Here is a 14,346-nt window from a genome sequence, read left to right on the forward strand (position 1 = left end):
AGAAATTTCATTATTCTAACATATAATGTACATTATTCTTACACATAATGTACATTATTTTAACACATAAAAACATTATTCTAACTCATAATATTCAATGACGTCGTTTCGGATTGTGGTCCACATAAGACCACGCACGGTCCACGCAATAATTTGCAGTTTGTTCCTTGTGCGCAGTAAGCAAAAGTCTAGCCTCTGTGGTTCATGTTCAGTTGAATTACCATGATTTACATCCTCTCAGATACTCTGTCGGACCGGGGTGTAGGGGGTCTGGAAAGAATAATTTGCAGTTTGTATATATTGTGATGTTGGTTGAGTGTATATTTTAATAGTAAGTTATAACTTACTAAAAGTGGAACCAAACACCCTTCAAGAGCCTCAGCTCCTAATTAATCTCTACCACCTTACTTTCAGCCTTTCAATTCACATTTGGCCTGCTCCCATCATTATTATTGCATTAAATTTAAGGTAAACAACTAAGTCAAACTATAGTAAATATAAACCTCAACGTACATGAATAAACAATGATGTTTTTTCATGTTCATCAATTAACTGGTGCAATGATGTCATCTCAATATATATGTGGTGTTTGAAGAATTTTGCCAAACCATATGTGAATATACTACATATATATATTATGTTTAGGTAGGACTTAGAGCTGGTTTAATGATTTTTAATGAAATTATTTGCCGGACACAACAACTTACTAGTAATATATTATGTGCCACTATTGGTCCCATGTTTCTGAAAAACAGCTAGTTTAATTAGGAATATACAAAATTCTTCTGGCGATTGGTTTGATAATTACCAGATAAAATTTAAAAATATGGAGGCAACTCCAGTCGAGCTAGTCAGATAGTTTGGTGACCACAAGGTTCTAAGTTTAACTTCTTGTGGAAGCTATTTATTAGTATTTTAGGTTTGAATCGGTCAACTATGATAACTTAACTCTAACTTTTTGTCGGTTAGAATTACAAAATATAATGGACTTCTCATAAGATCAGAGCATCCTCAATAGGTATAGTCGCACAGATTTTGAGAAATTTTTACATGTGTGATTAGAAAAGAAAACATGTGAGAGATAAAAGGGATAAAAGGAAAACAAAAAATTCAAAAAAGAAAAAAAAAAAAACAAAGAAAATTACGCCCCCTTCAATTAGCTTCACGCGACAAACACGACAACTTTTCAACTTTGGTGAGACCCACTGGAGTAAATACCCAAAATGGTCCCTCGACTATAGTTAAATTCACAAATTGGTCCTCAACTTTCAATTTCACCCAATTAAGTCCTTAACTTTGTAATTTTAACACAATTTGGTCCTCTGTCTATTTGACCGTTTGTTGACTGTGATTTTTGAGGATATATATGTAATTTCATGGTCCATCATCGATTTTTTAAAGTTTCGGTTGCATTTCTAGACCGCACTGTTACATTTGAATCCACTGTCGAAAGCAATCTACCAAACCCGGTTACCTTCTTCATCCTCCCTTTGGATTCAATGTAGTTGAATTCGTACCAGAGCGAAGAAGACGACGTGTTTTCGAATCGGTGCAACGTCAACCTGGAGGCCTCCATGTGCTCCGACGAGAGCTGAAGGTTCTTCTGGAGATCGTCGATCACGGTCAACAAACGGTCAATTAGATAGAGGACCAAATCGTGTCAAAATTGCAAAGTTAAGGACTTAATTGGGTGAAATTAAAAGTTGAGGACCAATTTATGAATTTAGCTATAGTGGATGGACCATTTTGGATATTTACTCGACCCACTGTGCAGATACAAACTAAGTCTTAATCGGAAGACCTCAAAATTTCTCTCTCTTCCACGTAAACAACTCAACCCGCAAAAGTTCAAAACCATCTAAAATAGGATACGCTCTAAACCATTGCGGTAACCATCTTTATCGTAAATCAATGAAATATACAAAATTTACTGACAGATGAAGTAAAAAAAAAAAAAAAAAAAAAAAAAAAACACAATTTATTTGAGTTTCAGTCAAAGTTACAGAGCCCACTAGTTTCTTGAAGCTGGATGAAGCAGACACAACGTGAGTCAGCGAATATACAATTGTTTTGTCTTGTATTTGAATATAATAATGAAGCGGCACTGACTTATCTTTCAGCCCAAAAGTCAAAAGCCAAATGTATAATTGTATATACAATAATCAAACTCCAAAATGTGTTTATCATATTAATACATTTAAACATCATAGTCCTATTTGTATTAAGAATCTTAACCTATTGAATTTAAGATGTGTATATGTGATCATAAACTAAGGTAGACTACTTGCACCGGCGAGGAAATTATTAAAGTTAAAATAATTAATAATTGTACTTTAATAATACTAGTTTTGGTTTTTAATATAATGTAATTTAATGGTTTAATTCACTAAATATCATAAATAAATAAAAAAATAGATTTGACAGTAGTTAGGTACTTGAAGATTCAAATAATATAATTTACTTGGTAAGTAGACTATTTTGTTTATGCCAATGACTTTGTGGTCTAATAACACCAAGTTACTCTCCTATGTGGGAGACTGTGAGTTCGAGCCTCAGATACACAATATCGACTCTTTGTGTTTCAGTAGGTTTAGGTTGAGTCGCGCAAGACAAAAGCAAGTTTTCGTTCCGAACCATAATATATGATTAGTTATACAATCTAGGCTTCAAATGGCTCCAATATATGATTATTTTGGAGTCTACCATGCACAAGTGCAGCTCCCTGGACATTCAAGTGTTCATTCTAGGTTTTCATGAAGGCAAAGGCCCAAGCTTCCCAAACACACAAATTATATTATGGACTAGGATTCACCTTACATTATGAACCTAATCCAAAGCAACATTCAAATTATATACATAAATTAATATATTGTGTACCCAAATTAACTTAATGTACATAATATATTAACTACTTGCTTATATTATAATGGCCCTGTTTGATAAAATGACTGTTAGCTGATAGCTGTTTGCTGTTAGCTGATTCTGTTAATTATAGAGGGTATAAATAGTTGATAACATTAGCTGCCTGTAGAAAAGTGGTTGATAAATTGGTTGTTAGCTGATAGCTATTTGGTATAATTTCTTTTCTCAAAAAGCTAATTGAAAAAGTTGCTTGGAGTAGCTTTTTGAATTTTAGCTTTTTGGAGTTGCAAAAAGGTTATTAACCAAACATTTATATTGATATTTTAACTAAATCAAACAATTAATAGTGACCAATAAGCCAAAATTAGCCTATAGGCCAATTTTTTTACCAAACAGGGCCAATATGTTAACTATAACTGAAAGTACATAATGAGGTGTTTGGTAAATAGAAGTTTGCTGATTACATGCAAAATGACTTTCTCAAAAAGCTATTGAAATTGAGTAGCTTTGAATTTTAGCGTTTTGGAACAATAAGCTATTACAAAAAACTAATTAATCAAACACTTATATTAATTATTTAGATAAACAACTAATAGTGATCAAATAAGTTAAAATTAACTGATTAGCTAACTATATTACCAAACTGGGCCAATATGTTAACTGCAAGTATATAATTTGGATAGGGTACACCGTGTGCATGGTGAACCCAGTCCACAATATAACAATTGTCCCAAGCACAAATTCAATACATTCATATGAAAAGGAGCCCATATCATCTTATATAGCCATAGTTGTAAGGGTACACAATATTACAAGGGATTCATAACTCACCAGGAAGTAATGTTTTTCACATTTACATTGTGTACAATTCACCCCTTTTTCCTTGCCAGTATATGAAATTTGACAAATTTACAGATCTTAGATCCCTGGGTAATGGCTACAGCTTCCAAAAAGTTTAAAGTTGGGTAAATCGTTTTTTTATTGACTGAAAAACACCGGTGAGCCTACCCGACGGATCCTTCAAGTTTCAAGCTCATCAACTGGTTCACTTCAGCGCCAAATTCGTCGGGAAGTTCATTGAAGACGTCCCTGCAAAACCCGGATATCATTGCTGCCATGGCCTTTTCGTAGTCGATTCCCCTCTGCTGGAAGTAGAATAATTGATCTTCGCCGATTTTTGATGTGGTGGCTTCGTGTTCAATCCGGGCAGAGGGATTCTTGGTCTGTTGAAATCATGGCACAAGCAAATATAGAAGCGGAAGATTGAATGATCGATCATTCACTTAGACAGTAAATAACGTGGAAGCAGAAAATGCTCAATCACTTATAGGTAAGTTTCGAGTTTATGATTTTTATCACTATATGTGGATGTATTTCTACAAGCAAAGTATCGGGACAACTCAAATTAATAAGTAGATAATGCTCAATCACTTCGACAGAATATGGTATACGAGCAAAATATGCTCAACCAAGTATACAGAATACAATTTCATGACTGTTAGGACAGATCATAGGAAAGGACAGTTTCCAGGTTTGTTTTACCCACAAATTAATAGACAATTCACATTAAGAAGAGTATTCAACTAGACATCAAATACCATAGAGGCGGTATATGCTCATTCAATTATACAGGCAGGTGTATATTTCATCATTTTTTTTACCCCATCGCAAGAATCAACAGATTTCAGAATTTTTTCTTTTCCAACTTCGAGTATAGCTCATTTATATTTTTACACAACCAAAATAATATGTTGTACTATTTAACCATTAAGATCTAGAAATGTTCTACCCAGTATAATCATACAACAGCAGTTTTTAGCAAATTAGCAACATAAGAGCAGCGATCAGCAGTTTTCAAACGCAAGGACAATCTAGGGAAATTTTAACTGCAAGTCTTGCAGTACATTTGGCCCTGTTTGGTAAATAGCTGTTAGCCGATTGGGTTAATTAGATGGTATAACTAAATAGCTGTTAGCCGATTGGGTTAATTAGATGGTATAACTAGTTGATAACATTAGCTGATTGTAGAAAGGTGTTTGGTAAATTAGACGTTAGTTGATAGTTGTTTGGTATAATTTCTTTTCTCAAAAAGCTAATTGAAAAAGTTGCTTTGAGCAGCTTTTTGAATTTTAGCATTTTGGAGTTACAAAAAGCTAATTAACCAAACACTTATATTGATTTTTTTAACCAAGTCAAACAATGAATAGTGGTCAAATAAGCCAAAATTGGCTGATAAGCTAACTATTTTACTAAAAAGGATATAATCTTCAAATAAGTCCACTGATTGGATCCTGGGTTCTATAGGTGTTTCAAAAGATTATCGAGGCCGAAAATTATATAGGGTCTGGCTTCCATGAGAACAAGGCTTCTTGTGAGAAGTATGAAGAAATGCTAGCCATTGATATAGTAGATCTAACGGTTGGAAAATAAGGAAAAAGAAAAAAGAAAAAAAATAGCAGGGTTAAGTTTGTATACTTATGGAATTGACCCCACCTTTTTTTCCCTTATTCTCTAGCCATTGATCATCCTAGATGGATGACTCAGATTAGTCCACACTTCTAACGAGAAGCATAGTTCTCATTTTATCCAGATTCTCCCGAGCAGTCTTCCTAAATTGGAGCTTAGGGTTCCTTTTGGAACATATTTCTAGGAATAAAAATTGACAGTTCCGATGATTCTATCAAGTTATTACTTATCACCACAGATATTATGGACGGCCTACCATCACCAAAAAGTTTTTCTTAGATCTGGAAAAAACCAGAGGTTATGGAGGAAACTAGGATATACCATATATGCATACAAAGGGCACTCATAAGCCCGATTAGGAGCCACAGAGCATCACAAGGTTCAAGCTAAGGTGCATAAAAGGAAAGCATTCCACTAACTCAGAACATAGCATACAATTACAAGACCTCGTGGTCTAGTGGCACGAAGTGGCTTTCCCAATTGGGAGGTCATGGGTTCGATCCCCAGTGGGGGCGTTATTGACTCTTTGTGCTTCAGTAGGTTGAGAAAGTAGTTATGAACAGATATAGTGGAGGCGTTATTGACTCTTTGTGCTTCAGTAGGTTGAGAAAGTAGTTATGAACAGATACTACATTGTAACGGAGTAGCGAAATGGACACAGGAAAAGCGAGGCATTTACTCATTTGAAACACGAATTAACAAAACTAAATAAAAACGAACAATTTCATTTCATAGGGAACTTACCTGAATATACAAAACTAAATAAAAACGAACAATTTCATTTCATAGGGAACTTACCTGAATATACGGGTAAGTGTTAGCCGCGGCATTATTTCCAATGAGCATAGAGTCACATTGCGAGGAGTTCCGAGCATTATCTGCACTGGACATGACTTGAACAAGTCCTCTGTAACAATTTCTAGAGTGCCCCGCTGAAATACCCTTAGAAATTATCCTGCTTCTCGTATTCTTACCCTTGTGTATCATCTTAGTCCCCGTATCAGCTTGCTGATAATTATTAGTCAATGCAACGGAATAAAACTCGCCAACCGATTCATCACCCTCCAGAACAACACTCGGGTACTTCCAGGTAATAGCCGACCCCGTCTCCACTTGCGTCCACGATATCTTCGACCGAGAACCAGCGCAAAGTCCCCTCTTCGTAACGAAATTAAATATCCCTCCTCTACCCTCCTCGTCTCCAGCGTACCAATTTTGCACGGTGGAGTACTTAATCTCGGCGCCCTCGTGACAATACAGCTCCACCACAGCCGCGTGTAACTGATTCGTATCATACGAAGGCGCAGTACACCCTTCTAAATACTCCACGAAGCTCGAATCATCTGCAACAATCAAAGTCCTCTCGAACTGGCCAGTTTCCATGGCGTTTATCCTAAAATACGTCGAGATTTGCATAGGGCACCTCGTGTTTTTGGGCACATACACAAACGATCCATCGCTAAACACAGCCGAATTCAAGGCCCCATAAAAGTTATCTTCTGAGGGCACAACTCTCCCCAAATACTTCCTAACCAAATCTGGGTACTCCCTAATGGCCTCAGATATTGAACAGAAAATTACCCCAGATTTCTCCAGGGTCTTCCTATGTGTAGTTGCAATGGAAACACTATCAAGAACAGCATCCACTGCAACATTAGCTAACCTATTCCTTTCATTCAAAGGCACACCTAGCTTCTCAAAGTACTTAATCAGCTCAGGGTCAGCCTCATCTAAACTATTCAAAGTTGGTTTCTTTTTGGGCTCAGAGTAATAGCAGATATCCTGAAAATTAATCTCTGGGTACCGATTATCGGACCATTTCGGCTCTTTCATATTCATAAACCTTTCATATGACTTCAATCTGAACTCAAGCATCCAATCAGGCTCATTCTTCCTGGAAGAAATCAGCCTTATGGTTTCCTCAGATAGCCCCTTTGGCAGCGTAAAGGAGTCTATCTCTTGATTGAAACCCCACTTATAGTCCCTTTTGAGGAATTTCTGAAGCGGGTCGTCTTCGTTAGAAGTGGAAGGCGAGGGTTGTTTACCTGGGGCGTCAATCGTGACCTTGGCTTCAGCTCTGACCTTGAAATTCCTCGGATTCTGGGTTCTGAGATTCGAGGGTTTCGGTAGAACCTGCGAGGCTTTTAGCGATTTGGGTGGCTCGCAGACCGGCTGGACTGAGAAGAGTGATATCCCTTTGGTGAGGAGAGCCGTCATGGCTGATTAGTGGCGGCGCCGCCGTGCTGCGGTGGTGGGGAAACAAGCGAGAGCGCGGTGGAAATAGGAGGAAGTAGGAGGACGAAGATGAAATGTTTAATGCTTATATGTGAACTGAATATTTCTGTTTTTATGGTTTTGGATATTTTGTGACGGTCTTATGCTGACCACGTGCCCCCCCTATATTATCCGACTTTGCGTATTCCCCCCTTGATTTCTGGATATTTGAAAATTGAGCCTGCTTAAAATAGGAGTTCGCGACTCACCTAGAGGACGAATTTCACGTTCTTATCATTTATCAATGACGACGGATATAAATAAGTAATGAAAGGCTAAAATCACACATGACACGCCAACATTAAAATTATAAAAAAAAAACCCCTAATCTTTTATCAAAATGAGACATTGAGCCATTTAAACTTTCTAAAGTTGCAATTAAACTCATAAACATACTATTTTGGAGTATTGAAATTCATAAACCGGTTAGTGACCTGCAATTGTAGGTCACTAGGGTTCCATTGAACTTCCGATCAAACTCCGGCGATCGAATCATCGGTCGCATTCACTTTCTCCCGCGAAAGAGAAACCAGACTCTTTCGCCAGAGAAGGTGAACGCGACCGGCGATCCGATTTTTCATCGAAATTTGGTCGGAAGTTCGTCGGAACCCTAGTAATCTGCAATTGCAGATCACTAAGATTTTTGAATTTCAATGCTCCAAGATAGTATGTTTATGGGTTTAATTGCAACTTTTGAAAGTTTAAGAGCCTAATTGACTTTTTGATGAAAGTTCATGTGTCTATTTGACCATTTTTCCACCAACATTTACAATTTATGAGAGGAAACCCCATTCTAATCCTACTCTAGCCAGTAAAGAATCACATAGATATAGGGGTAAAAACAATTTAGATTATTCATAACTGATCAGTTCAATAAAAAATGTTAATATGTTTCTTCTACTAGTAGTTGAACTTTAAATCTTTTAGTTACTAAGTTAATATCACTTCACTAATTTGGTTAGAGTTACCCTCACTACTACTTGATATTTTCTTGGTCGATAGTAACTGAGTTAGAAGTTAATGAAACTAGTATTAATTATTAAATTCCGATAGTTTATTAAAAAATTATGAGGTTATTACATATTTTCACACCAATGAATTTTTGTTATTGATAATGCAAATAAAATCGAGATAGCGAGCAAGGTCGGAGTACAATAAAATTGGGAGGGTGAGTTAGTGAGGTCGAACATTTTTAGTACTACTTCCGTCCCATTTTATGTGTCTGGTTCAGTTAACGATGTTTGACTGAAGTTTATTTTAATTCAATTTTTCATAATAGTATGTTTAGTATTTGTATACAAAATTTATATATTTAGAAACTACATTAAAAGTACTATTAAAAAAAAACAAATTAAAAAATAAGTTAAAAATACTAAAGAAAATAAACAAAGAAGAAAAAATTAGTTTGACCAATGAATAGTAAGCATGATAGATAAAATGAGACAGAGGGAGTAAGATATAGTAATAAAGTAGTACAAGCAAACACATGGAATGAGACGATAGATGATTCGAAACACACGGGTTAAGACCCATTTATATTAAATTCACAAGGCTACATGATTTTATAGTCTCTGTGGGCTTTGCGCCTTCAAAGACTGATGTGTCTCTTTTTATCTATTATCGTGATAATGTTTAAAGTTCGTGATATGGGTGTGCCTTCTTTCTTTTTGGGAATTAAAACTGTCCCATTATCTGGTGGTATGCTTTTATCTCGACAACGGTACATGAAGGATATTCTCAAACGTGCTGGCATGGTGGACTATAAGCTAGTGGTCACGTCTGTCTCTACCGCGAAAACCGCCGACGATGTTGCCACTCCATATGCCGATCCAACACAATACAGAAGTCTTGCTAGTGCTCTCCAATATCTTACGGTAGCTCATCCTGATCTGTCTTATGCTGTTAATCTCTTGTGTCAACATATGCATGCCCCCACTACTACGGACTAGGTCTCTCTAAATAGAGTCATACGATATGTCAAAGGCACCCTGCATTTTGGTTTGCGTATTTCTCGGTCTACGTCGATGGATATTCACGTCTATTCTGACTCAGATTGGGCTGGCGATCCGAATGATCGCAAGTCTACTAGTAGTTTTGCTGTGTTCTTGGGGAGTAATCTTATATCTTGGGTTTGTCGGAAGCAACGAACAGTAGCACGTTCTTCAACTGAAGCAGAATACAAGGGTCTGGCTGATGTATCTGCTGAGGTTACATGGCTTGTTTCTCTGCTACACGAGATTGGCATCCACCTGCGTCTCCTCCTCGACTATGGTGTGATAATTTGGGAGCTACTTACTTATGTGTCAATCCAGTGTTTCATGCCCGCACGAAGCACATTGAGATTGATTATCATTTTGTTCGCGATAAAGTAGCCAAAAAGGAGTTAGAGGTGCACTTTATTTCAACCAAGGATCAACTAGCAGATATCTTCACCAAGTCTCTTTCGTCTATTCGTTTTAATTCTCTCCTTGACAAGCTCAATGTTTTGGCTAGCCAACATTGTGCTTGAGGGGAAGTATTAGGACTATGTTATCCATATTAGACTAGGACTATGTTATCCATATTAGACTAGGACTATGTTATCCATATTAGACTAGGACTATATTATTCGTGTTAGACTAGGATTCTATCTAGTATCTATATATTCGCTCTCTGTACTCTGAGACATTATGATTGAATACAACACAATCTATATTCTCATTGTTTATATCACAATAACATTTTGCAAGTGAGTTAACATGACATTCTTTGATTAATTACCGTCGTCGGTTAATCTGACAATGCAATAATATACTCAAATAGGTATGTCAACCAATGTCAATTAACTTACTAGAGGACCAACTCGCGACCTAGCTAGTAAAGAAAATGACAGGCAACTCGTTTAAATCTATGACTTAAATTATTAAATTAATTGAGATGTTTTATAACCCTATCAGTTATGTAAAAAAAAATTATATAAATACTCCGTAATTAACATAGTTAATTCAAAAAGTTTTTTAAAAAAAAAAAAAAACAAACAAAATGCATTATATTTATTTTTAAAAAATATTATTTATTATGCAAATTTATTGTTTTGAAACAAAAAAATCACTATAACCACGCTTAATGCCTTCAAATCCCACCATTTAATACCCACCCCACGACTCCGCGAAGCCCACAGCCCATCCCTCTCCCCCACCAAGAAAAAACAAAACAACATATATTTGTCTCATAACTAAATTTTTATTAATAATAATAATAAAATTATCGAAAAATCGAAAAAAAAAAAAAATTCTACAGATCTCTGATTTATTCTTCGTTGCCAGAATCACATGTAAGTCTTTCTGAATTTCTGATCCTTTTTCCGTATCCATGCAGCAGATATCTATCATGCATTGGAATAATTCAGTGTTGGGTCACAGATTCCTCGTCTCACATGAAATTAACGTTGTCGATCCGCTGTAGACACGCTTCAAGAACGCATATTTTGAATCCAATTTGTTGTGTGTGAAATATGTGTGTTACATTCATATGCGCAATTGCATTTTGGGTTTGTGTATTATAACACACTGATTTCCTTTTTTGGCGTTTTTTAAAAACTATATTTAAGTATTGGGTAGAAACGGCGATGGCTTGTGTTACTGCGGATGATGATTTTGCCTGTTTAGCTGTAATTTTATGATTTTTTCCTTTAAATTTGGCTGATGATAAGATGAGCGTATTGAATATAGTAATGCCTCCTTTTTGTTCTTTTTTTGTTTAGTTGATCCGACCGATCACCCTAAAGTCTTTCAGGGTGATCTGGGGTTCGAATCCCGTTAAAAACCTGAGGGTCATTGGAAGACCTTTACCGATCATACCTGTTGTGAACCTTGGGCAAGGTTACGTGGGTTAGGATTAGGATTAGGATTGATCTGGCCTAAGCTGAGAAATCTAATGTATTTATTGTATTGTGTTTGTATGCGCTTGTATGTGTTTTTCCTAGGAGTTTGTAGTTTATATGTGGTGATTGTCTTTGCTTATGTTGTTGAATTGCCATGAGTGTTTGATGAAGCAGTAGGGAAGAAGTTTGCCTCTAAATGTTGCACTCAGATTCTGAACATTGCATTTTTTGAATTATGTTTTAGTAGGGAAATGAGATTGAAACGATTTATTGGATTTTTGCAAGTTTCTTGAGAGTTTCGGGTCATCATGGTTGAGATATAATGATATGATCCAAATGTGATTTGATTTTCTTGGCTGAATGTTGGGTTGAGGAGAAAATGGGGACAGCTTTGCTTAGTTTCTGTAAGAAAGGGCATGGAGAAAAGGGGAAATAATGTTATTTGTTTATCCTGTTTGTGTATTCTAAAAATCGTTATTTGTTTTCCGAACTATAGGTGTATTGTTTCTTAAGCGTTTGGTTGTGTTTGTCCTCTGCAGAGGAATTAATATCATTGGAATTGAGATTGGTCTTTGTAGTTGGTTACTTATGATGAATGAGCAGAGTAAGCCGGGGAATCCATCCGCCCCGGTAATACTACCCGCAAAGAGGAGACGTGGGCGTCCACGCAAAGATGGCGGTGTTCCTAAACGAGGGAGCTCTCTAACGCCCGCAACTTCTGCACCCGAGATGGTGAAGAAAACCCAAGCTGTGGAAGCGAGTCAGATGGATGGTACGGTTGAAAACATGGTCGGGAGAATGGTGTCGGGCGTAATTGACGGCTGTTTTGATGCGGGTTATTTTCTCACTGTGCGGGTTGGCAATACCAATACTTTGCTTCGTGGCGTTGTTTTTCAACCGGGGCGGTTCGCTCCCATTTCGGCATCGAACGATGTTGCGCCACAGGCTAAGATGTATCAGAGAAGAGATATCCCCGTACCGGTCCCCAACCTTCAAGGGCAGAACGATGGGAATCATGGGATGATTCCCCAGTCAGATAAGCTCGTTAAGCAGCCGGTTCAGTTGGGACCTCAGCCCGCCATGGATGCCCAGCAAGTTTTGCCCGCTAAGCCAGCTTCTAGCGATACGTTTGTTCTTAATAATCAGATGAACCAACCGCCCCCCTCGGTAATGGTTCCTCAATCCGGTCCGTTTTCCATACAGATGAGTAGTATGTCTCGGGGTGCCTCGGGTTTTCCCTTTGGAGGAAAAATCATGGTGCATCAGAATCCCGACCAGAGGCTTCAAATTCAGTCGCAGCCAGGCCATCGACCCCAGAATCTCGGGATGGTTGAACACGATGAGGTGATGCAGGTATTTGAGCTTTCGACTCAATCTGAAATGCCTAAAGTCGGTTCGGAAGGCGATAAAACTGATATATTGCCCAGCGAAGGAACTAGCAACCAGTTATCGCAAACTCACCACAACCAGGCTCTCGGATCCATGGCTCAGCAGTGTTTTATGTCTTATAATTTGGAGCAGTCGAACTCTCGGCTTCCCCAGAACCCTGCAACTGCCACGGTTTCTCAAACGGTGGATTCAGAAAGCCAAGACGTCGAATCTGAAATGGAGAAAAGCCAGTTCGATAGTGGCGAGGTCAGGCATCCGAATCACGACCACCACGAAACGCCTATCAACTCTCACCCCCCTCCTCCACCGATTCAAGAAAAGCCTTCTGCAATGGAGTCCGGGCCGTTCGTTCATTCTGAAGCCGTTGAGCTCCACCAAACTCCTGTCGTTGCAGAACTTCAGTTCATTTCCCAGGAACCCGAAGCTGCAGAATCTGAGCTTAAGCCAAGCGATCCCAACAATCCCAACAATGAACTAAAGAGCCCGGTTCCTATTCACCACCAAGACCCCACACTCGAGAAACTGGGAACTACCCAAACGCCCCAACCTCTAGAAGTCGAGCATGCCACCCCGAATTTCGAGTGCCACCACAACCCTGCAGTCGGAAACGCTCAAAATGTGCACCAAGAACTGATGAACGACGCCATGGACTTCATGATGGAAAAGCCCGCTTCTCCAAAGAACAACGCCACCCATCATTCCCCCGAGGGGAAGCCGATGAGCGACCCTGCTGAGAACGCTATGAGAGGACCACAGTTTTCGCTGGAAAGCACTGGCCAAATCCTAACTCTTGGTATCGGAGGATCTGACAATCCGGGAAGATTCGATACCCAGTTCTACAACCCAGTTAGCGGGACAACTGACTTTGGGTTTGTCCTCGGTGACTTTGTCCCGTCCACAGGCAATCCAAACAACATGCCGGAAACTCAACATAGATGAAGATTAGCAGAACAAAATCCGGTGCGACATAGGTGTATCAAAATGAATTGATCTTTGATGCTTTTTCCATCACTTCCTACGAGTCTACTAAATATGTATTAGGATGTTTTTTCTCTGCCTTCAAATTTAGTTGGCAGTTAACTCTTTAGTAATATGAACTATGAAGTCTTCTTTACTTTTCAGATTCCTCACTCTGACAAATCATTCTTATTTCAGTGTTTAGAACTACATTTCACATTGTCCCTTTCCGTTTGTGTGGTGATTTTGGTTCTTCAGCAAATAAGAATGTAATGTAGATTTAAAGATTTAGTATTTTTATGAGTGCTTTAAACCTTTGTAGCTCAAATTTGCATAAAATGATTAATTATGAAGGAATTAATCATTTTAAAATTCATTAGAGAATCGAAACAATCACAATCTTGCAAATATAAAGATATGTTTTATAATTTTTTTTATGGTGAAAGACAAAATAACCTATAGCAAATATATGAGGACCAACCCTGAAATGGATGGTTGAGGAGTGAGTGAGTAGAATTCTCGTTTTGTTGAGTACT

The 14,346-nt window shown here is 37.8% G+C and overlaps 3 protein-coding genes across 3 annotated transcripts; 2 read left to right on the plus strand and 1 right to left on the minus strand.

The window, feature by feature from the left end:
• Positions 1-3,612: 3,612 nt before the first annotated feature.
• On the minus strand, positions 3,613-7,545 carry LOC109170012 (UPF0051 protein ABCI8, chloroplastic). The gene is made up of 2 exons (XM_019318933.1): positions 6,127-7,545; positions 3,613-4,085 (listed from the first exon to the last, which is right to left on the minus strand). Exons 1-2 carry the CDS (start codon positions 7,543-7,545, stop codon positions 3,867-3,869), a joined length of 1,638 nt encoding a protein of 545 aa, XP_019174478.1. The 3' UTR covers positions 3,613-3,866.
• Positions 7,546-9,230: 1,685 nt separating this feature from the next.
• LOC109166030 (uncharacterized mitochondrial protein AtMg00810-like) lies at positions 9,231-9,551 on the plus strand. The gene has a single exon (XM_019314916.1). The coding sequence runs from the start codon at positions 9,231-9,233 to the stop codon at positions 9,549-9,551; it is 321 nt and encodes a 106-aa protein (XP_019170461.1).
• Positions 9,552-10,840: 1,289 nt separating this feature from the next.
• On the plus strand, positions 10,841-13,978 carry LOC109165175. Its single transcript, XM_019313828.1, has 2 exons — positions 10,841-10,915; positions 12,004-13,978. The coding sequence occupies exon 2, from the start codon at positions 12,053-12,055 to the stop codon at positions 13,790-13,792; it is 1,740 nt and encodes a 579-aa protein (XP_019169373.1). The 5' UTR covers positions 10,841-10,915; positions 12,004-12,052; the 3' UTR covers positions 13,793-13,978.
• Positions 13,979-14,346: the final 368 nt, after the last annotated feature.

Source organism: Ipomoea nil, unplaced genomic scaffold, assembly GCF_001879475.1.
Source record: "Ipomoea nil cultivar Tokyo-kokei standard unplaced genomic scaffold, Asagao_1.1 scaffold0317, whole genome shotgun sequence".
NCBI lineage: Eukaryota > Viridiplantae > Streptophyta > Magnoliopsida > Solanales > Convolvulaceae > Ipomoea > Ipomoea nil.